This window comes from Zootoca vivipara, chromosome 10 (genome assembly GCF_963506605.1).
Source record: "Zootoca vivipara chromosome 10, rZooViv1.1, whole genome shotgun sequence".
Classification (NCBI taxonomy): Eukaryota; Metazoa; Chordata; class Lepidosauria; order Squamata; family Lacertidae; genus Zootoca; species Zootoca vivipara.
In genome coordinates, this window is record NC_083285.1 from 41,742,613 (window position 1) to 41,764,859 (window position 22,247).

Sequence of the window (22,247 nt, forward strand, 5' to 3'; positions counted from 1 at the left end):
AAATATAAATAAAATAAACTTTTGTGTTCATTCATGGCCTGGGCAAGCTTGTAAATATAGGAAGCAAGAGTACAGCCTGACTTCTGCAAGTGATTATTGACACCAACTCAGACAGACATCAGACACAGCTGAAGGCTCTGCACTACTTCTTTATGTTCTGGTGACAGTTTGCAAACAATATACTGCAGTGACTATACCTTGAACTTAGTAGAATATACACTTTATTTATTTTTAAGAGGGGAGAAATCCAACATTTCAATACAGTCAAAACTTTACATTTTTAAAACAAAACCATTCTTTTTAAAAAGACACTTAGCAGAGAGACTTTAACATACCCAGACAATCCAGCTCAGGCTTCCACAATCAAAGAGCTCATATGCTTAATTCTATCATTTAGAAAGTGTCATAAAAATGAATACCAGGTAGGCTTTGAGTATGAACATGTGTTTTTTTTCTTACCAGGATTATCATTTTTAAGTCCTTTCGATAGTCTTATTCATTTGCGTATGGGGGGGGGTAGGGATAGAGACATTTTTACATTCACTCAGTACATACTGGAACGCATCAAAGAGAAATGCAAATGTTATACAGCAAAAATAAAGAGTAGTTTTGACCAAAAAAGGTCGCATTTTATATTGCAGTCACATTTCCCCGTTTAATGACAAATGGAGCTAAACACTTACCTGCTGCTCCAAATGAACAGAAGGGACTAAAGACAATGAAACTCCTGAGTAGTTAATCTAATTATGGAAAAATAACATAGCTACGCTGCAGGATTATCTGAGAACATATTTTTAAAGGAACACCGTATCCAGCTATTTTATAAGCAGATAAAGCAGGGAGCCCCAAACTAAGGCCCGGGGGCCAGATGCGGCCCAATCACCTTCTAAATCCGGCCCACGGAAGGTCCGGGAATCAGCATGTTTTTACATGAATAGAATGTGTCCTTTTATTTAAAATGCATCTCTGGGTTATTTATGGGGCATAGGAATTCGTTCATCCCCCCCCCCCAAATATAGTGCGCCCCCCCACAAGGTCTGAGGGACAGTGGTCCGGCCCCCTGCTGAAAAAGTTTGCTGACCCGAGATAAAGTTTTCCATGCCAATGATAATGGAGTTTTAACAGCAGAAATAGTGTCACTAAGCTGGAGAAACGCTAAGGGAAGTACGTTGCATGCACCAGATCCCAATGTAGAATACTGACAAAAAAACTATTTCCAAATTCATCTACCAGTTTTTTATGGCTAAACTACCATAAACCTAATGTATAGTGTGCTGAATGACAATTCACACCAGACTGGTGCAAAGAGCACATATGAACACAACATTCAGAGTAGTTTGCATTTCTGAAATCATCATGTGCTTTTTGCCAACAGGAATTAATGCATGAAGATACTGCTAGCTGGCAAGATAGGCTTGCCTCCAAATAAAACCAGCTGAGTATGATTATGAATAAACTCAGTGACCACAGAAATACCTCCCATGCCAATTCTCAGTGTCTCTGCTTTTTGTGGTTTATTAAACATTTTGTAAACAGAAAGTATCACAAACCAAAGCTCTACAATAATTAAATTTTGCTTGATTTCTGCATTTTCTAAGAAACAAAATCCTCAAACCATGCTACATTAAAATATCTTAATTTGCAGAGGTTACAATGAAAGCACTTATTACTCCATGAGGACTGAGATTAATATTAAAGTGTATTTACATATTTTGTTGTACAAAATACAGTATTCCAATAATCATGTTATTACCGTGTTTCAGACACAAATGGAAAAACACTACACTTCTGCTATTCTGGACCCAACTTAACACCTTGCCAACTGATGCTTCAAAGCACAAGTTACCAGTAATTGTTATCCTAGTTCAGCAAAACAATACAAAGAACACCTCAGCCTCAGTTTTGTATTAGGAGGCTGCCTTGCTGATTAATTCAGATAAAGTTCACAAGAAAGCACTACTAGGAACCACAAGTAAGAACCATGTGCATTAATGGAGCAGTGGGAGGTTATGGGGGGGGGAGATATATTATTAAGAGTCTGAAAAACAGAATTATTACATTCCCTCCTCAGCCTCACATTCTTTTCATTATAATTAGATAGTACAAGTTCACCAGAAATATAATCAAGTTGACAAGCTTTCACATCAAAAGCAATTCTCATTATAAATTAACTCAAATGAAGAGAATTACTGTAGTATCTAAAGTTCACAATGAGAATGACTTTGAACTCAGCAATGCCTTGTCTCTTACAATGTTAAATCTTCCTTGCTTGGCACCATTCAGCCCAGGAGAGCATAAACTTGTGTTGTTTTCATAAGAAAGTTGTTTAGCAAGGTGGGGGACATACCAGGCATTGCCATTGTGAGGGAATGTAGTTGCCATTCACTTAAGTATTTTTATAGTTTCTGTGGCAAATCTGAGAAAAGCAGATGTAATATATAGAGTATGTTTTGGAGCCACAGGGGGAAAAGAGAGGGTTTTATTCAGACTACACCCATTGAAATTACTGGACCTAATTTAAGTCAGGTTCATTAGTTTCCATGGATCTACTTTGAGTAAAACGTAGTTGCATACCATCCAGTGAATTCTTCCCTGCTTCTCAGCTTAATGAGATCTGCATACCAGTGAATTCAATGCTGGCTCAGAAATCAGCCTTGCCTTATTTCGTTAATGAAAAAAGGACAAAAGTGTTTTTTTAAAGCGGAAAACTGTGTGTGCATTGTTGTAGTTGCCATCCTATCAGTGTCACACACAGTGGCGGAGCATATGCCCGCGCTAACCAGGGTGGGCGTGCTCCCGAGGGGGCGGGGCGCAGAGGGTGCCCTCCCAGGTGCACGCTAGGTGAATGCACCCTGCAGCTGGGGGCGGAGGGAGCCCCAGGTGTCTTCACTGAGGGGGGTGACATTCAGTGTGCTGCCCATTGCAACTCCCAAGCCTCTCCCAAGTTGTCAAAACAAAGGAAGAAGAAGGGGGGAATGCCACCGGCAAAGGGTAGGATTGGGAGTCACGGGTGGGCGGCACACCGAATGTCACCCCCCTCAGCGAAGACACCTGGGGTGAACCGCTCCCCCTCACCCCCTTCCTCCGCCCCTGGCCACATGCACACCTGGCTTTGGCTGCAAACTTGCGAAACAGTTTTTTTATTTTGTTTGTTTTTAAAGAGCATGCTTGAACAAGATAAAGCTTCTTCCAAACAAATCTCACTGCTCTATACAGGTCACACCTGTCTTCTCTCTGTAACTGGTTTTCAAACTGAAAAAGGGACAGTAATCAGTTAAGAATTTTCAATTTGCCAGCATTAGCGCTGCTATGCACATTGCACAGAGGCAAACCTCAGATCTGTCACAGACCGTGTGCTCCATAGTGAGGTGCAGTTAATCAAGGCTGCCTGGAGTTGTGCCCGTAGATGCCTGAGGCTCCAGCATTGCAGGTGAAGCCAAGCAGGTGTCAACCTGATCAATTATTTGGATGGGAGACTTTTGGGGGCAACCCAGCTAGATGGGTGGGGTATAAATAATAAAATTATTCTAATTATTATTATATGTACGCAGGATATAAAATTATATTTTAAGTGAGTCTGTATTATGTATGTTTGCAAACACATGGTTATCACACTCACAACATTTAGGTGAGCATTTAAAAAGGCAGATCTAAAAGGGTGCACACATGAAATACATGAAGTAGCTATTTAGCTGAAAGGTATATGAATACTAGTGAACTCTTTACAATTTTTTCCAGGAAAGCAGAGGTGCATATACAAAAAGATCGATAATGCACCTTTTTTTTCCTTAGCAAAGGTTCAGATTTGTAAGATTTCTGTTACTCTAGAAGTTGAAACAATTCAGTTTTGTATAGCTGCCTTTATTGGGTGAATCAGCCTCAACATGAGAATCTGTGTTAAAACATCCCCAATTTCTGTGGGTTTTCTGTGTTTTTGGGGTGGGGGTAGAAAAAAAATTGAACTCGATGCTTATGGCCCAGAGGTGTTTAGGAATTCTGTAAAAAACAACACCATAGAGATTCTAGTATGTCTTAACTACTCAAAATATATTTGCTCTTAACAATTTTACAGTATCTCTGTAAGCTTTAGCTGCTGGTTCTCTTTAACTGCACCTGTTATATTGATACCTGACAGAAGGACGGCCCACTAGGGAGTACTAGAAGCAAGCTCTACATCTAGAATACTTGGTTATTCGGCACAATACAGCACAGCACAGCACAGAAAGGGAAAGTGCCAATGAATATATTTTTTAAAAACCCACCCGCAAAGACATTGGGAATTTAATAGTTATACAAAACAGCAACCAAGATTAATATCATAGGTTTAATATAAAAACTTATAAAGGCTTCAGTACCCACAGCACTAAGTATATGCCTCCATTACTTCCTGAATGAATGATACAAAAGTAATGAATAAGGGGAAACTCCACCAAAATTCCACATGAAACCTGCACAGAGATTGATCACAAAGAACCACAAATTATGCCTTAAACCTAAATCATTGCTCTAGTTGCAAAGTAGAAATCTCACATGACTATTAAATAATGATTAAAAACCAATAAACAGAGGTTAAATGCCTATGCTAAGCCTGTACAATGAAATGAAATCTTTAAGAAAAGGAAGATCAACTTCTAAATTATTATTTAAATACAAATTATTTATTCAATTAATTTAATCTATGGATGAAATTCAGTTAGAGGGGATATTCTATTTCAATCTCTCTCAAGGGGATGATCATGTACATTAAGATTACCATAACAAAATTCTCTATTATATGGATTATTTGCTTTTGAAGATTTTCTTTCTTCTCTACAATATTTATTAAAAAATTAAAAGTTGTTAACCCTTGAATCTTCAGTGGCATGTTGATAGTAACTGGGTATCCATAAAGAGATTACTGTTCCCCTCAAGGTCTGTAATCCTACAGATCACACTCTGGTCATTCCATTATATAATTAAATAGCAGTATGTAGAAGTGTATGCATACTTACAGCAGGCATCCTGCACTATTTCTTTGGACAAATTAATGTTAAACGTTAGTGCAAATTAAGAACATTATTCTCTACTGTTATCACTATAAATTGGTTACCAAGATGAAGGTGGAAGACCTGGTTATGCTAATGATATATTATCTACCTCCCATACCAAAGAAATAATCCATGAACATGGAACATTTTTTGATTCTTATTAATTTGTGACTCCATGCACATATTATATGTTTTCTGTTTATGAATTTTGAAACAGTATAATGTTATAAAAATATTGTCAGCATTGAACTGCAGGCACAATAGTGCCCTTGAGGTCTTCTCATGGTTCTGCCAGGCCAAATAAGCCCCTCTTACTTCCTGCCCTTTTGATGAGCTGGCAAGGGGGGAACGCATAGAGCTGAATGAGGAGATTGGAAGAATGATGCTTCTTTCCACTTTCTCTTTTAGCTCCATGTCCTTTTCAAGGCCCAGATTAATTCTTCTTTCTGTGGGGAGGCTGATCTGGCTGAGGGAAGTGGCCAGAAGGGATGGTGCACTTGTCCAAAATTCCAAATGTGCCCACAAGCCTTAAAAGGTTGGCAACCTCTGTGCTATGCTTTCCTAATCAACTGATGGAAGCCTGCTAACCCAGTCATTAGTCCTATGACAAATGGGTGTGGGTTTTATCCAGTTTTGCAATATATCTATTCTTGACACATTTCATGTAGATTGTAGATCACGTTCAGGGTGTAACTTCTACAGAATTGAAATACCCTATTTCCACAAGCCACTGTGCTGTCCCTAGGGTCTATACAACAGGTTCTGCTACCACATAGGCATGTATCTGATAGGATATTCCAACTGTGCGATGTCTGATGCTTCAGATTTATGAGTCCAATGCTCATCATACTATGTACAGGCACTCAAGTGAAATTCAGAAATATTTAAGGGAAAAATAGTAGGGGAAAACAGCATAAACGTTGCTTATTTTATTTCTAACACGTACAGGACCAGGTAGAAGAAATGAAAATCAGCAATTATTGCGGCATTATTCAGTTGGGGCAATCAGAAGGCCACACTAATTTTGATAAGAGACTTGGGGCAATTTATTCAGCAAGAGAAAGTAAACTACTGTACATGTTGAACTTGCATCTTCTAGAAGATAGGCAACAGCAGATAAAATGAGTAACTGACTTACCCTACTTTCGCAACCTGTCCTTTTATTATACTCCCTCTTCATTACACATCTATGTTTATGAAAGTAAGGAAATAGAAATCTCTTAGAATTATTACAAGTAGATTGTGAAAATGCATCAGCATGCCATCACAATCATTCTATTGTCAGAATCAGCAAGCTGAAGAAAAAGTGCTAATTTCAGAAAGTGAGTGTCAGCTTTAATCAGCCGAGAAAATAAGGTGCATCTAATGTGCTAGCATTTGTTAAGATATAGTGCATCTTGGGGTACGTGTTATTTCCCATTACTTCTATTTTAATTGATATGTTGGTTGAATATTGCACCAAAACATATTTATTTTTAATCTGTTTTCCACATATATATGCTGTTTCTGTTCCAATAGTACAAGATACAATAGATTAACAGAATTTAGCTGCAATATTGATATCCATTCTAAAGCAAAGAACAGATATGAAAAAGAAACACAGAAGGAAATCTTGAATATTTATAGTTATATTCCCTTAATACTTGCCCCTTCCTCCCAATAAAGGATCACCACTAATTATTCAAACTGAACTCAAGGACACGAGCACCAAGTGTCATTGAAAAGAGTTAATAACTGTACTGCATGTTGTGGGTACAAGGAAAAATAGCAGTACAACAAGAAATGTATCCTTAGAGACCTTGGTCTTTTCATCATGCTCAGCCCTTGGGTAGTTCAGAGGGAGGTACTTGCAGGCAAGCAGGGTCATCATCAGTTGTGGAACACCTCACATCTTTCACTATTCATTCTGATGGCAGGTGGTTTCATGTGTAGTTTTTAGTTTCTTTGTGATTTTAAGAGTCTTTAAAGTTGCATCACTCGGAATCGGATAAGTCACTTTAAACAAAGCAAAGCAAGAATATGACTATTTATAAAACAGCATATTTTTACATTCACTCTCAGGGATGTTACCAATTCCCCATTATAAAGGAAACAGACTACTTGGGGAGCATTACACTAGCACTGACAGTAAAAACCACTCCGCTGAGTCTAAGGTATCACGAAAGGGAACAACAATCCTACGAAATTTATTTTAACTGCACAAAATTAAACTGCTTCCCATTTCTATCAATGAGCCATGGTAGAGCTTGTCGAACTGTTGATCCATACCCAATACCTGGTGTTTTTTAACACCACTAACGTGACCTCCCTTTAAAAAGTGGGTGGGTGGGCACTGGCTGCAGCACATCTAGATTATATTGTCCTAAAACAGCAGCAATGTACCACACAATGCCTTTAAGAAAACCCTTCATTCTGCCTGAAAGCTAGTTCAGCATTCAGGCATTTTTATCTCCTTGATCATTAAGAAAGTATATTACATGCTGAAAATTTTTGCTACAAGGGGATGTGTGCACCTGAACTGGCTCTGGTAAAATTCAAGGTACCCATTTACTTCTGTATTACTGATATTCTTATGTATCCTTGCAACCAATGGCCTTGAAGAAGGTCTCTAGTATTACACCAATGTATGCTGCTTTAGCTGGAGGAGGTTATTATTAGCAGCTATGGGGAAAGCCTTGTGTGTTCTTTTCAAGATAAGCACTAAAATATGCTTGAGACACAAGGCATGCAGCTGTCAGGGAAACCATATGCAAGGCAACCCAAAAGAATGAATAAATTAAATAGCTTGCAGCAAGGTAATGTGCCCCACCCACCTCTTATATTGGCCAGGAGGTCAGAACCAACAATGTAGCAAAGCATCACTTTAATGGGTCTAAAGCAGGCATCCCCAAACTTCGGCCCTGCAGAAGTTTTGGACTACAATTCCCATCTTCCCTGACCACTGGTCCTGTTAGCTAGGGATCAAGGGAGTTGTAGGCCAAAACATCTTGTGGGGGGCACAGTTTGGGGATGCCTGGTCTAAAGCAAGCTCTTTCAGGACTAATATTATCCTACAACTGTAGGTCACAAATATTGTAATATTTTTAATAAGAATAAGAATATACTCCTTTGAAGAATAAGAATATACTCCTTTGAAGAATTAAGTGGAGGAATTTACTATAATGAATTGAACCTGTAATTTAAGTGAATCTGGTTATTTTCTCAACAGCCACTCATATTAGTTTAAAAAAACTAATGTAAGTGATTTGGAGACAAATTGCTTAAATGAAAGTAAAAAATTCCAAATCAATTAAGAGGAAATGCTTCCATTTTACAATATGCAAAGGAATTTATAAAATTTTGTCCAGAAGTAATACACCCACAGCAGTGTTGTTTGGACAGGTACACAGCTGATAAGGTTGCAATCGAAACCCCACTTATTTGTAAGTCCCACTGCGTTCAACAGGACTTACTTCTGAGTAGTCACGGTTAGGATTGAAGCCAAAGCCACATTTCTGCCCAATAGAATCAAAAGGCCCAGAACTGAAAAGAAGATTCATACTTGTTCTCAAAGTAAGAGAAAACTATCAGTCCTGCACATCATATTATTTAATATGTATAACTTGGAAAAGGGAGCAATTACTTCAGCATGATTCCTTCCACATTGTATGATTTGTTTTAAAGGAAAATACTTTTGAACCATTTGCCTTCCATTCCAGACATGACAACAGTAAAATACCCTGCCAGTCTAGCGACATAGACAGATTTATTCCTCAAGTCATCAAATTAGTGTTATTTGATTAGCAACACCAAGTTCTTAAAATGTGTTAAATTTGTTTTTTAAAAAATATTAAAAATTGGCATATTGCAACACAAAGATCAGAAAGCTCCTGACCAAGTTGTGTCAGCAGAAGTGAATCCTGTTCAGGGTTACAGAACAACCGAACTACAAACATCAGTCTCTATTGAAACAGAGTGAGCAAAGTAAGGGAAAAGGGTTTGCTTACAAGGGTCCATATCTGCTCTCATATTTAGAGACAATGTTCTTGCATTTTCCCATTTCCTTTCGCAGCTCTGCCACCTCGGTCCTCAGAGCTGTATTCTCCTTCTCCAGAAAGGCAGCTCGGACTGTGATCTGGTTCTCTTTCAGGCGACGAGCATCACGAGATCGTTTGGCTGCCACATTATTCTTCTTCCGCCTAGTCCAATATTTTTCATCCTAGAGGGGAAAAAATCAGTTCAATAGTGAAATACTTCAGGTATCAAAAAGCCAATAAGTACCTATTATATGGCCTCTTCTTATGACCAGCTATGCAACCCAGCCTAGCAAGAGTTATCTATGCCCTAGTAACTTCCAGAATAATTGCTGTGTCTCATATGTGGGGACTACTCAGAAATCTGGCACAGGAAACAATCTATTAGATTGATCAGTCCTGAGCAACAGACAGAACACATCTTAAAACAGCTCCAGTGGTTACCATCCACTTCAACAGCTGGGTTTACTTATATAACAGGATTTAGTGGGACATACTGTATTTTTCTGTGTATAAGACTAGGTTTTTCCACTAAAAAATTAATGTCAAAAATTAGGGGGCGTCTTATACATGGTGGCATCCTATAGATGGAAAAATATGATAATTTTGCTTTATTAGATCATAGAATCATATTACTGTAGAGTTGGAAGGTACCCAGAGGTCATCTAGTCCAACCCCCTGCAATGCAGGAATCTCAACTAAAACATCCCTGACAGATGGCCATCTAACCTCTGCTTAAAAACCTCCAAGGAAGAACAGTCCACCAACTTCTGAGGGAGTCTGTTCCACTGTCAAACAGCTCTTACTGTCAGAAAGTTCTTCCTGCTGTTTAGTTGAAATCTCCTTTCTTGTAACTTGAATCCTTTGGTTTGGGTCCTACCCTCCAGAGCAGGAGAAAACAAACTTGCTCCATCATCCATATGACAGCCCTTAAGATATCTGAAGATAGCTGTCATATCTTTTCTCATGTTTCCTCTTTATCCAGGCTAAACATATCCAGTTCCCTCAACCATTCCTTGTAAGGCTTGGTTTCCATACCCCTGATCATCTTAGTTGCCCTCCTCTGCTTAAGTTCTAGCTTGTCAATATCCTTCTTAAATTGTAGCACCCAGAACTGGAAACAGTACTCAAGATATCGTCTGACCAAGGCAAAATAGAGTAATTCTATTACTTCATTTGATCAGGATACTATACTTCTGTTGAAATATAGTGGTACCTTGGTTTGGAACCACTTTGGATTACAACTGTTTTGGATTACAATCATGTCAAACCCAGAAGTGTGTGTCCCTTTAGTGTATTTAGATTACAACCCATTTTGGGGTGGAGGCCCCATTTGTTAAAGTGCGCCTTGGATTACAACCTGCTTTGGTTTACAACCGGACCTCCAGAATGGATTATGGTTGTAAACCAAGGTACCACTGTATAGAAATATGCCTGACCAAATGCTGATGACCTTTAAAAAATGTATCTGCAAATAACATGTTTATGTGTATGTTAACACACACACACACACACACACACACACACACACACACGGTAGTTGCTAGAGAAGGATGAAGGCATTTTCACATTGCTCATACCTCTGTACCAAACATTCAATACAATGGGTCAAAAGGGGTCAGCTGATTTACCAAGGGGGGGGGGGGCTGTAGGAAATTCCAGTACTATGAACCAGAACAGTAGTGAACAAACCAGCTCCCAATAACCTTTTCATTATTACCTCCCATCTATGCAATAACTCATTCTAAAAAATTATACATGAACACTATTCTCTAACTCACATTCTAACACTGTGATAAAAACCAGGTGTTACCTTTTGGTCTTCCGGGACAAAGACTTTCTTGGCTTTTTTAATCATGGGTTGTGGTTTCAGGTCCTCTTCAGCAAACTTATGCTTTCTAGGGTTGAAGAGCTCACCTCCTGGAACACTGGACAGCACTAAATCAGCAGGGTCAGGGTTGAAATTCACATCAACCTCAACACACTCGGGATCAACAGGGCTGGGAGTCAGTCTCTCGTTATCTGGTGAGGATTCTGGCAAAGAAAAAAAATTGAAGCAGGAAGTCAGTGTGAGGAAAATAGCAACAAGGAAACAAAAGGGTCAAAAGCAGCCCCCCTTTATTTAACGCCCCCCATGTACATGGCACTTTACAAAGGAGGATATGACATGTCCTCATCCCAAGGGACTTCTGGTCTAAAGCTAGACACAAAGGCGACACCCATGGGAGAGGAAGGAAGAATGCAAGGGAAAATGTGTGATTTTAGTTACAGATCCTTGACCTTAGTTACAGGGGGGTAATTAAAAGACCACAGGGAGAAAATCACTATAAAGCAGCCTTAAGGCTGTGCTGTTGTGACAGGAGTTAGTGCACCCATTTCATCCCACCAAAACACCCTGATACTTGCAGCAGGAGCTGGGATACAATCAATTTAAGGTCAGTTAACAGGTCACCTAGCTAATGTAACTCACCAAAAAAAAAACCCACATCAATCCATGGTATTTTGGAAATGCACCTAAGATATACAAGGAAACCTGGACAGCAGCAAATTGAAAGATGACAGCAAAACAAAAAAGTACATTCCTTCTTCTAATTTCAAGCCACAGGACTGCCCCAGCCTGATTGGAGTCCCATACAAAAGATAGGTATGAGTGTGCCTATGAGTGAGTGCAGAGGAGGCTATTAATCCCAATTAACATCCTATTAACAATCCAGTAAGAATTTGTTCTGAATCTGGGATGGATGGGGTCATTCCCAGAAGCCAGCATCTGCAGCCTTCTTGTGTTAACTGCCACAAACTGTGCACTAGCTTATATGCAGTAACACCTACAGGAAGAGTGTAAAGACAATCCTGTTAGGAAATACACACACACACACACCTTGTTCATCTGTCAAATAAGATTAATTGTTTATGAAAACAGCTAACAAATCCATGCTTTCAAGAAAAACAATTCCTCTCAATATCACGTCTGCCAAAGCAGATAGCCAGACATGCAGGGTATTAATGTGCTCTGTTTCGTCATGTGAAGGATAACATTTTGCTATTCTTCACTGTCTGGATAGTAATCTATGAAGAAGAGAACTCGAGTTTGTGAAAAGATATGTCTATTGGTCAGAAGATGTTGGGTGTAGCAATCCTGACTGGGTCTCTGCACATTTTCAGATGTTGGATAGAGATGACTTGCCTAGCCTGCAGGTAAAGGTTCAACAGAAGTTTCTGGAAAACTTCTATCCTAGAATTTAATCTCATAGTACAGAGCATAATCTTGCATGCTAAATGTTTTCAGAGTCATGCAGAATATGAAATACCAGGAGTATACTTTTTGAAAGTCAAAAGATACATTCCCTCTCTGTGGTGCAAACTTGAATGGAAGACCACCCCACAAATTGAAGTACCCTTTTCTGCTTCACATACATCTCCCAGCAACCATTTATTAAGCTACCTGCTGTGTCAAGAAACACAAACACATACAGGCTTTGTAAAAGAGCATGCTCTATCTGAAAGTACAGCTCACGTAAAGCTTAGAATAGACTTACACTACTATCCCAACATTAGGGTATGTCTCTGTGCAAAGGTTCCAGAAGCACAATTAATGCAATGGAGGTCTAGTTCTAATGTTACTTTCATTCATGGGAGGGCACCCAAAAGTCACTTCGCCAGGGCCTCTGTAGCTGATGTCGTGTAAAAGCAATGCACTAGCATCGCTAATGAGCTATAGTGCAGAAGCAATGCAAGTTACACGGACAAGTTTAAGCCGACTTGCTACAGCTGTTTTAAACACCCACCTCCACTTTAAATGAAAAAGCATTAAAGCACAACAGGCAAATATATCATATTGATTTTGTGATTAGGAAATATTCAGATTGGCAGTATTACACATACCTGCACTTGTGGTAGTTTCTGATGGCTGGAAAACCACTGTGGAAGATGATGAGAGTGGGGTGGTAGCAGCAGAAACACTGGCAGGTTCTTTTCCTTCCAACTCAGCCACAGGCAGCAGTGGGTTCTGGTTCAGATCCAGGTGAGTAGGACTGGAAGGGATTCCATTCTCCAACAGGAACTCATCCAGATCCATGTACTCCAGGTGGAAAGACTCCCCATCATAAGGAATTGTTTTGTCCCAGATGGGAGGCATGAGGGAGGCAGAGACTGCCATTGTACTAGCAGCTGCCGCTTCATCTTCCTCAAGTTTTTCCTTCTTCTCTTTATCTAAATGTAAAATTAAACTATGCTTTAAATCTTATGGAGAATTATAATCATGGTTAAAACATATACACCACTCAATTACTCAACAATATCAGGTCCAATACACTTATCAGAAGGCACTTGCTAGGTGCCAGAACAGAACCATTCAAGATTAGAAACATCCCTTTTCAAATGGGGGCAGCAATTATTCACAAAATGCAACACTGGACTTTGAGACTAAGCTATCATGAATGAACGTTGGTGTGCACACTCAGCACATAACTATAAACATCTATGTTCACAGCCAACCTCCGGCCCCTCAAATCACAGCAAGACCGTTAAAACGCTGGATTCTAAGTAGTTTCACCAACGTGAGTGTTTACTTTGTCTTTCTTTGATGCTATGGTAAACATGCACTAAGAAGCCACAACTGGCTGACTCATATCCTCTGCGTGTTTGGAGACATACATTTCCCTTTTATGTGTTTATATCCAGTCACCAGTGAGGATGTGGCAGATAAGCAGTAAAAGTGTAACCATCCTAAAAGGGAACAAGACATTATGTCCACATAGTGTTAGTAAATCACATGAAGATAAACATTCTAACTTTCCAGCTACTACTGCCATGTTACATTTTAGAAGTTTATATGTGATCAACATATGACAAAGCATTTAAACGTGTTTCTTTGACAGTGTGTTTGCATGTTTACTCAGAAATAAGCCTCAATGTATTAAATGGGACCTACTCCCAATATAAAGAATTGCAGTCCAAAAACAATAAAAGGGGGAGAAACATTTGTCAATGTTTAGTGACATGGAGACAGGCTCTGTACATGAATCTCATCTTTTTTTTTTATTAGTGGTGGCCATTCAGGAAATTGTGAAACACTGGAAGAACAGCTCTAGGATATATAATACAGTGGTTCTCAAACTAACCCAGGATACTTTCTGCCAAACTTTCCCAACTGGTGTGGACAGAAGTGCAATAATAATTAATATGATGACTGGAAAAACCCAGTGTGTGTGGACTCTTATACAGCAACTGTCCACACCCAAACATTAGATCTGAAACAACCCCTCTCTGGACAACCTATGAAAAAAGCTTGTTTGGCTGGCTGAAGTGGTGGTGAAGGGGGAGAAGAGGGTTTGCATAAAGTAGAATTTTAATAATTCTACTCAAATGTTGTCAGCTACTTATGCTACCCTATTTAGTCTGTAATAGTATGTATGATACTTGTTTTCATGTTTTTCTCCTTTGCTTTAACTGAAATGATTAAGAAAAGAAAAATGACTTAGGAAATCAGTTGACTTCTGAAAACCTATGTAGATGTAAGAAGTTTTACAGTATTACAGTAACAGAAAACAATGGCAAGAATTAGGGAAGCGCTGCAGCAGGCAGAATGCTGGAGCATCTAGTTTGCATGAAGTATTTCAAGTGATAAAAGAACCACTTTCCCATAAGATTTTAAACAAAGCTATACTGCATGCTTCACCCAATACAAAGGTCACATACTTTTGGGTGTCCATTATTTTGAGTGTCAAATCTACAGCACTCCAGACCTTCTGCACAGGGAAGGAATTTTATCACTGAGACTACAAACCAGGGAACTTTGTAAAAACAAAAACAGGGCTCCAGTGAACGTCCAAAACTGGAGAAAGGCTAACATTTACTACTGAGGTTAGCAAACTGTCCATTGTAGATTTTCTTCTTATCGACCATGAGTAAAAATCTACCATCCATCCAGATTCAGACAGGTGTTGTGGAACCAGGTACATTGCAAGAGACAAATGCAGGTCAGCCATCCTTGCCACATCTACAAAACGAGATTTACATTCACATCCATCTTGGAATGCTGATGGAGAAATGTGCATGCAGGTGTGTCACTTGGGAAGGGCGGTTCCAGAACACGTATGCATGCTTACGTCAATCAGGAGCACCTCCATCTGTGGATTACCACGAAGCATCAAAACAAACAGGGCAAATGCTTCTCAAATGCTTCCCCCTCCCTTCCCCCCACGCGACTCAACCTTGAATATTTGCAAACAGTAGAGTATTCGCTTGAAGCCCTGATGAAATCCCTATCTGTTATCTCCAGAGCGTTTCTCTGGATCGGGCACAGGGCGGCACAGGGAAGAGAGCCCCAGTCCTTTCCGTGTGTAGTTTTGGCAGCCGTGCTGCTACTGTGGTTATGGGGAAACGGGAGATCAAATCCACCCCTTAACGCTGCGGGAGGAGCCGTTGTTTTGCCTCCTCCGCCACGACCCCTTGCAGTACCACCCGATGCATGTTTGCACAGCGAGGCTTACTCCCTCGTAAGTGCGCAGAAGGGGCTGGTGCTGCTCATCTCAGGCACGTAAACAAGCCGCCCGGATCATAGCAGGCGAAGGACAAACCGGGGCGCCAGAGCGCCGCAAAATGGATGCGACTCTGCCCTGCTCCTGCTGCTGCGTGCGCCGTTCCCCTCCAACCCTCCGGCTCGCTCCGCAGCTGCCGCCCTCCCCGGAGCCCCCCGCGCTCCCGCCGCCGCTCTCACCGAGGCGCGTGTCCCGCGGCGGGTTTTCCATCAGCTTCTTCAGCACCAAGGGGAAGGCGCCCGTCAGGCCCCGCTCTTGCTGCGCGGCTCCCGCGGTCCCCGCCGCCGCTTCTTGGTGCACGGCACGGCTGGACATACTATAGCCAAGCGGTCGGCGAGCGGCGGCGGCTTCCGAGACACCCCCACCCTCCCCGTAAAGGCCCTGAGAGGGGCGAGTGGTAGAGGCGGCGGCGAACGAGGCCAGCTGAGGGGGCGCCCGCGAAGGGAGAGGGAGGGGCCGACCCGCCACCACTCGACACCGACGGCGACGACTGCGCGTGCGCCGCTCCGGACGGCGGCTTCTCCGGGGGCCCCCGAGGCGCTTTTACTATTCATGAGCCCAGCGTCGCCACCCTCACGTTCTGCGCCCTGTGATTGGCCAGGGCCTCCAGAAAGGCGGGGCTGGCCGCCAGGCACGTGCAACGGAGGGGTGAGTTTCTTATTAGCATGGGGGGGCCGCCCCAGGGGGGGCCCGCCCCACGCGCTGGCGGGTATTGCTTTGCGCGCGGCGCGCATCTGCGGCTCTGACCTTAAGTGAGCCTTGAAGCGAAGGGTGCGCGCCAGGGGAACCAGCAGAGGGAGGCGGCGGAGCCCTTTTTAACCTGCGTGGGAAGAAGGCGGGGGGGGAGTCGAAGATGAGGGGACCAAAGAGGTGCCGGGACGACGGAGGGGACCAGCGGGGCAGCCCCGGAAAGAGGAGCTTGGCGTCTTTAGAGGTCACAAACCTCGCCGAATTGGAGGCGAGCAAGCGCATTCACAGGAGGAACAGCAGCAACAATGAGGCTTCCAAAAGGGATCCCCTCACACCCTCTGCAGGAAAACACGAACACGCACAGTTTGATCTTTCACCTACCATACACACCCGTACATCTCTGAACCTCGTTTAAAAATAGCACCCACCCATTGTCATAGAATCAGAGAATCATAAAGTTGGAAGAGAACCGAGGGTCATCTAGTCCAACCCCGTGCAATGTAAGCATCTCAGCTAAAGCATCCATGGCAGATAGCCATCCAACTAAAAACCTCCAAGGAAGGTTGTCAAGGGGAAGTTTCTGTTATATTTAAATAATTTATTCTCCACTTTTTGAGGCAGTTATCTGCAAAAGAGCTTACAATATTTTGTAAAAGTAGAGCGATACAGAAATCCATTTACCGGTAAATAAAATCTTTTAAAACAGTATGTATGCCCCCCCCCATGGCTTAAAAAGGAAATGGTCAGTTTCTCCCCACTGTTTCAAGTGGTGTTTGCTGCACACATCAGAGAGGCGGCCAGTGTCTTCACCCAAAGCACATTACTTAATGTTCCTTGTCCCTGGAATTCTCTGAACTCCTTTTTTATTTTAAATAATTTTTATTAAATTCTATAGAAACAAGACAAACAAAACATACAAAATAAACTCTGTCCCTTCATTTTCCCTCCACCCCCAAGACCACTTCTGCCACCAGTGGTACCCATGGGCATTGGGAAACAAAGGGGTCCATTTTAAGCTGGGTTTGACCTCCCCCCTCCCTCCTCCCCCCTCACCCCCCCTGCCACTGAGAGGACAGGGGCGGAGGATCTCTGAGGTTTGGTTTTCCCCCCCAGCTAATTCTCAACCTAACAATAAAACAGCAAATAGAAAAAGAAAAAACAAAAAAGAACCAAGAAAAAAGAAAAAGAAAAAATATAAGTTCCCAAATCTTATTTTCTTAACAATTTGTTTGTGGCTTCCTCAATTCTCTTCCTCCTGGTTTCCCTAACTTCTTTAAATAATTATGGCAGGTTTACTCTTCTAATTCAAAATCTTATTCTTATCAAATTAACTTAATCCTCCTCCTTCTTCATGCTGCTCCCCCTCCGAGTCCCCTCCTGCCACGAGGATAACCCGAGGGGCCCAGCACTCTAAAGGTTCCATTTTTGTGTCTGGGTTTCCTTCTACCCCCCTCCCCCCCCTGAGCACCCCCTGCCACTGGGTGCAAAGAGTAAAGAGAGGGAGACAGGCAGCTCTCTACCCAAACACCTCTCTAAACACAAAAAATATTAAAAACAAACTCTAAAATATTTCCTCAACCATTCTTCTAATCCCTCCAGAAAACTCCTAACCCTAAACTTTTGAAAAACTCTCCTTCCCCCTTCCCAGTGTCTTTTCCCCCAATTGGATCAGCATTTCCTTTAACAAACCAAGGTTTCAGAAACCGTTATTCACCAGCCAATAAAAAAACCTTAAACTAAAGTTTTCAACCCACACCAGTTCTTTCCCACTTCCCCTTCCAGGCCTTTGTTCCCCCCTCCCCCTGCCTATCCCTTCCCTCACTAACACCTTTCCACATTTCAGTCCCTCCAGGGTCCTCATTTCCATCAATCTTGACTTCACTTTGCTTCTCCTCATCGGACTCGTCTCCTTGTTCAAATCTTTGTTTTTCATCATCCAACACGTATTTTTTTTTGGTCCAAATCACTCTCCAAATTATCATCAAATTGTTGTTCCTCACACATAGAGTCAGAATCAAAGTTGTCCTCTACATCTTGATCTTGCATCTCAATCTCTGTTGCCGTTGGATTCAAATATTGCCGTTCCTTGTAAATATCTTCCCATGTTTGTAGATAGTTCAGCACAGCCTCCTGGAAGGCTCGAGAAAACTTTGTTTTCATACTTCACTTAACCACAGGCAGACAGGAGATAAGGGCCAAAGGGTACTGGAAAATTCCTCTCTATCACGTTGTCGGCTCCATCTTGGCTGATCTTCTCCTTTGTCTTTAACACCATCACAAATCAAATTAAAGTTCCAATTAAATTACTTCTGAATCATCTTCAATCAGTTTATACAATCCACAACAATAAAGTCGATTTTCTTTAGTCTTTTAGCAGTTTGACAGCTGTCAAAGCACCTTCCTCTTTATTAATGCTGAACCTCAAGTGGTACCGACACCGGGGGCTGGGAAGGTTTGAAAAAGTCTTTCTTTCTCTCGGGTCCACAATCTGAAAAACTTTTCCCCTTTCGGCTTGAAGATATTTAATGCGCCTCCCGATTGACCATTTGGAAGAGATCGGCTTCCGTTGTTTTAAATCTCTTCCTATCTTCAAAATTGATATTTTTAAAGTCCAAATAAAGATTTAACTTACTTTATAGAAATCTTTTATTTTCTTGGAAGAATCCGCCGCTTGCAGGCTAAGGACTCGGAGCTTCACTTCAAGGAGGTAAGATGATACCCAAAAATGGCTCCCGCGACTCCTCTCCGCTGGCTCTTGATCGCTCTACGGAGCTCTCGGGCAGCGGAGGAATCGCGTCCGGAGCAGACAGCTGGGCGGCTAAGTCACCGGGACTCTCTACCCGGTGTTTTTTCGGGGAGTCCGCTCGCTCTGCGGACTCCCCCCCCCCTCCACAAAGCCAGGGACTTCAGAGCGCGAAGTCCCTGCGTCCTATTCCACCGGCGCGACGGACCGGAAGCCGAATTCTCTGAACTCCTGTTCAAGGAAGGAAAGTGTATCAAAGGAGTATTTCTCAACAGACTGGATTTAGTTAATGCCATATGCACCTGGCTTTAAACACCAGTTGTTGGAACAGTGGACTAGTTCATTTACAACCAGGCCAGGGGGTGGCAGTGCTTGTCATACTTCTGCTCCTTAGTCCCTGTGTTGCCTGTGTAGAATTTAGCAGGGAGGAGGCTGCAGAAAGAAACCAGTACTGTATTAGTTGCCTTCCCTTATTACTGGCTCTGCCTCTGCCTGCCTGCCAAAGGCTCTGGCTCTATATACCATGGGTAGGCAAACGCCTTCTAAATCCGACCCGCAGACAGTCCGGGACTCAACGTGTTTTTACATGAGTAGAATGTGTCCTTTTATTTAAAATGCATCTCTGGGTTATTTGTGGGGCCTGCCTGGTGTTTTTACATGAGTCGAATGTGTGCTTTTATTTAAAATGCATCTCTGGGTTATTTGTGGGTTATAGGAATTATTATTTTTCCAAAATATAGTCCAGCCCACCACAAGGTCTGAGGGACAGTGAACCGGCTCCCTGCTGAAAAAGTTTGTTGACCCCTGCTATATACTATTGGCCTCTTTGCCTTCCACCCTGCAGATCCCAATGGACCCCAATCTCCACTGGGTAGGAGTGCACTAGAGCCAAAGTAAGCAATAATGAGTACATATTGACAGTCAGAAACAATAAACAATTCTTATAATTACAATTCAGTTCACATAAGATGACACAATGTGAATGAAAGTAAGATTTAATTCACCCATTGTTGGAATATACAAATTAATATCTAGAAGATAATCAGGATAATCTAGAAGATAATATAATTCTGAAATGCACTAGAATCTTGGAAGACACACTAGCTTCAAATGTGCCTGTAAAATTCATCTCAGACTCATGCCTAAAAGTCTGCGAACCTAAATTTCTAGAGCTGGGAATGCCTTTGTGTCCAATCCATCCCTTTGGGAATTAAGATCTTGAATTTAGGTCCCACTAGTGGCATTATGGTAAGTGTTATGACATTTTCCTGCCAAAAAGATGCGACAGGCCAAATCACCTGAGGTTTTCAAGCAAACCTCTCTCCATCAAACTTTTGTGTTCAGAACTATAATGTGGCTATTAGTATGTACCTAGTGTTTTATATATGCATTTGGCTTTATGTATATGTATTGTTAATTTGTATTATTTGCTTTCTGTAAATCAGTTTAAGTGCTGTTTAGCAGGAAAAAATGTTTTTAAAATAATAATTTACAGTGAAAGCCTATGCCTACTCAGAAGTAAGACTCATGAGGTCAGTGGAATTTACTTCAAAATGAGTATAGAATTGCAGCCATATGTGTCCCTACTCGCGTCCTGAAGACTTTTCAGAAACAATAGAACAGAGTAGTCTAAAATCACCTGCTGCTTGTGATAGAAACAAGCAAGCAGAGGTTTATAAAGTCAAGAGAAGACCTTTATTTTCATAGTTGCAGGCCTCTCTTCTTCCAGTGGGCAGAAGCAAACTGGAAATTAACTGAAAATCCTTGTTGTAATATAAATGTTTTAAATTTCTACTTTTTATATGCATGTAACCTGTTTCTCATTTTTGCAGTCTTGTCTTTGGTTCACTACATTCACATTAAAAAGTCCTCATAAAAATTGACCAGCATTTTTAAGTGAGTTTGTTTTCTAATATATGTAATGTTTATGCATTTTTGCCCACTATATTGCATTATGTCCAACCAGAAGCTTTTGCAGGGCAATACTGAAAGCACGATTGCATGTAACCACCCTGACGCCACCATAAATGTAAATAATATGAAAGCATTAAAAAAGGACATACCGTATTTTTCCACGTATAAGACTAGGTTTTTCTCCTACAAAATAATGTCAAAAATTTGTACATGGATACATCTCCCCCCCATTTTCTTAAATTGGAGTCCCCAAAAATAGGGGGCACCTTATACATGGGAGCATCTTATAGTCGGAAAAATACATTATTTTGCTACTTTTACAAATGGCTACTGTTTGGTTCAAGTACAGTATGGCTTATATTGGTCAACAACAGGAGTCACAATATTGCCTTGCTCTCAGTCTACCTAATTACAATCAAGCATAAAAAGCTGTTTTATTATATTTATGGCTAGTAAAGCTTCTAGAGTAGTTTGAGGCAGCTTGAAACAGGCAGATTTCCTTGGGCAGTGTGTTTCTCAAACTAGGCTGGGACCCAGCAATGAGTCAAGGGCCACTTTCAGGTGGCCGTTGGTGCCACAGCCTGTCCTTTGCCTCCTCACTGGCCTGGGATTAGAATGGAAGGTGGCAAGAGAGGGGAGCTGTTAGAGGAGGAAGAGGTGAATGCAAAAGGATCAGTGAGAAGGGTGAAGGACACTGAACATTTGAAGTCTGGTGGGATAAGGTACAAGTTGAGTGTGGAAAAACCCTTTTCATTTAAAGCCACTGGATCAGCAAATTCTTCCTAATATGGAGTGGCTGAGTCACAATACCGCCATGGCAACTGTCCTTACTTAGCTTGAGGAAAGCTGAATTATGGAACTCCTTGCCACAAGGAAAAAGCTAAGGCAAAGAATTTAGCAATTTCAAAAAGTGGATTAGGTATCAGTAGAAAGTAATAGTAACTGCCAGTTGATTATGCCAAACTTTACTTCCACCTGCCACTATTTTGGATTTTGCTTGGCTCCATGTTGTAGTTTGTGGGCCTCAGTGATTTTCAGACATCTCAAGTAAGCCCTGGGAGTAGAAAGCTTGAGAATCCATGTCCTAAGGTACATTGCTACTAAAGAAACCATGGTCCCTAAAGTCAGACCATGATTCTCTCCTGCATCAATTTCCTCCAGTGATCTGTTCCATGATCAGCTACTTCTGCATTCTATCTGGAAGGTCCAGCTGGACATCATCATTGCTGGGACTGGTGACATTGAAATCCCTTTGAAGGTTTGCTGTTTTCAACTGTTTACAAAATGGTTGGGAGAGGAATTATCCCTCAACATGAAATCT

The 22,247-nt window shown here is 41.5% G+C and overlaps 1 protein-coding gene across 4 annotated transcripts in view; it reads right to left on the reverse strand.

Annotated features, from left to right (window-relative positions):
• Positions 1-204: 204 nt before the first annotated feature.
• TEF (TEF transcription factor, PAR bZIP family member) overlaps positions 205-22,247 on the reverse strand; it is a 29,645-nt gene continuing 7,602 nt past the window's right edge. Inside the window, exons 1-5 of one of the 4 annotated variants that reach the window (XM_035127523.2) lie at positions 15,759-16,065; positions 12,923-13,249; positions 10,854-11,074; positions 9,014-9,225; positions 205-7,022 (exon numbers count right to left, since the gene is read on the reverse strand). In XM_035127523.2, the coding sequence (XP_034983414.1) occupies positions 7,001-7,022; positions 9,014-9,225; positions 10,854-11,074; positions 12,923-13,249; positions 15,759-15,894 (918 nt within the window). In that variant the 5' untranslated portion in view covers positions 15,895-16,065 and the 3' untranslated portion in view covers positions 205-7,000. Of the gene's footprint in view, positions 7,023-9,009; positions 9,226-10,853; positions 11,075-12,922; positions 13,250-15,758; positions 16,067-22,247 lie in introns of those variants that run through there. The other 3 variants (XM_035127525.2, XM_035127524.2, XM_060279793.1) reach the window with 3 other exon arrangements.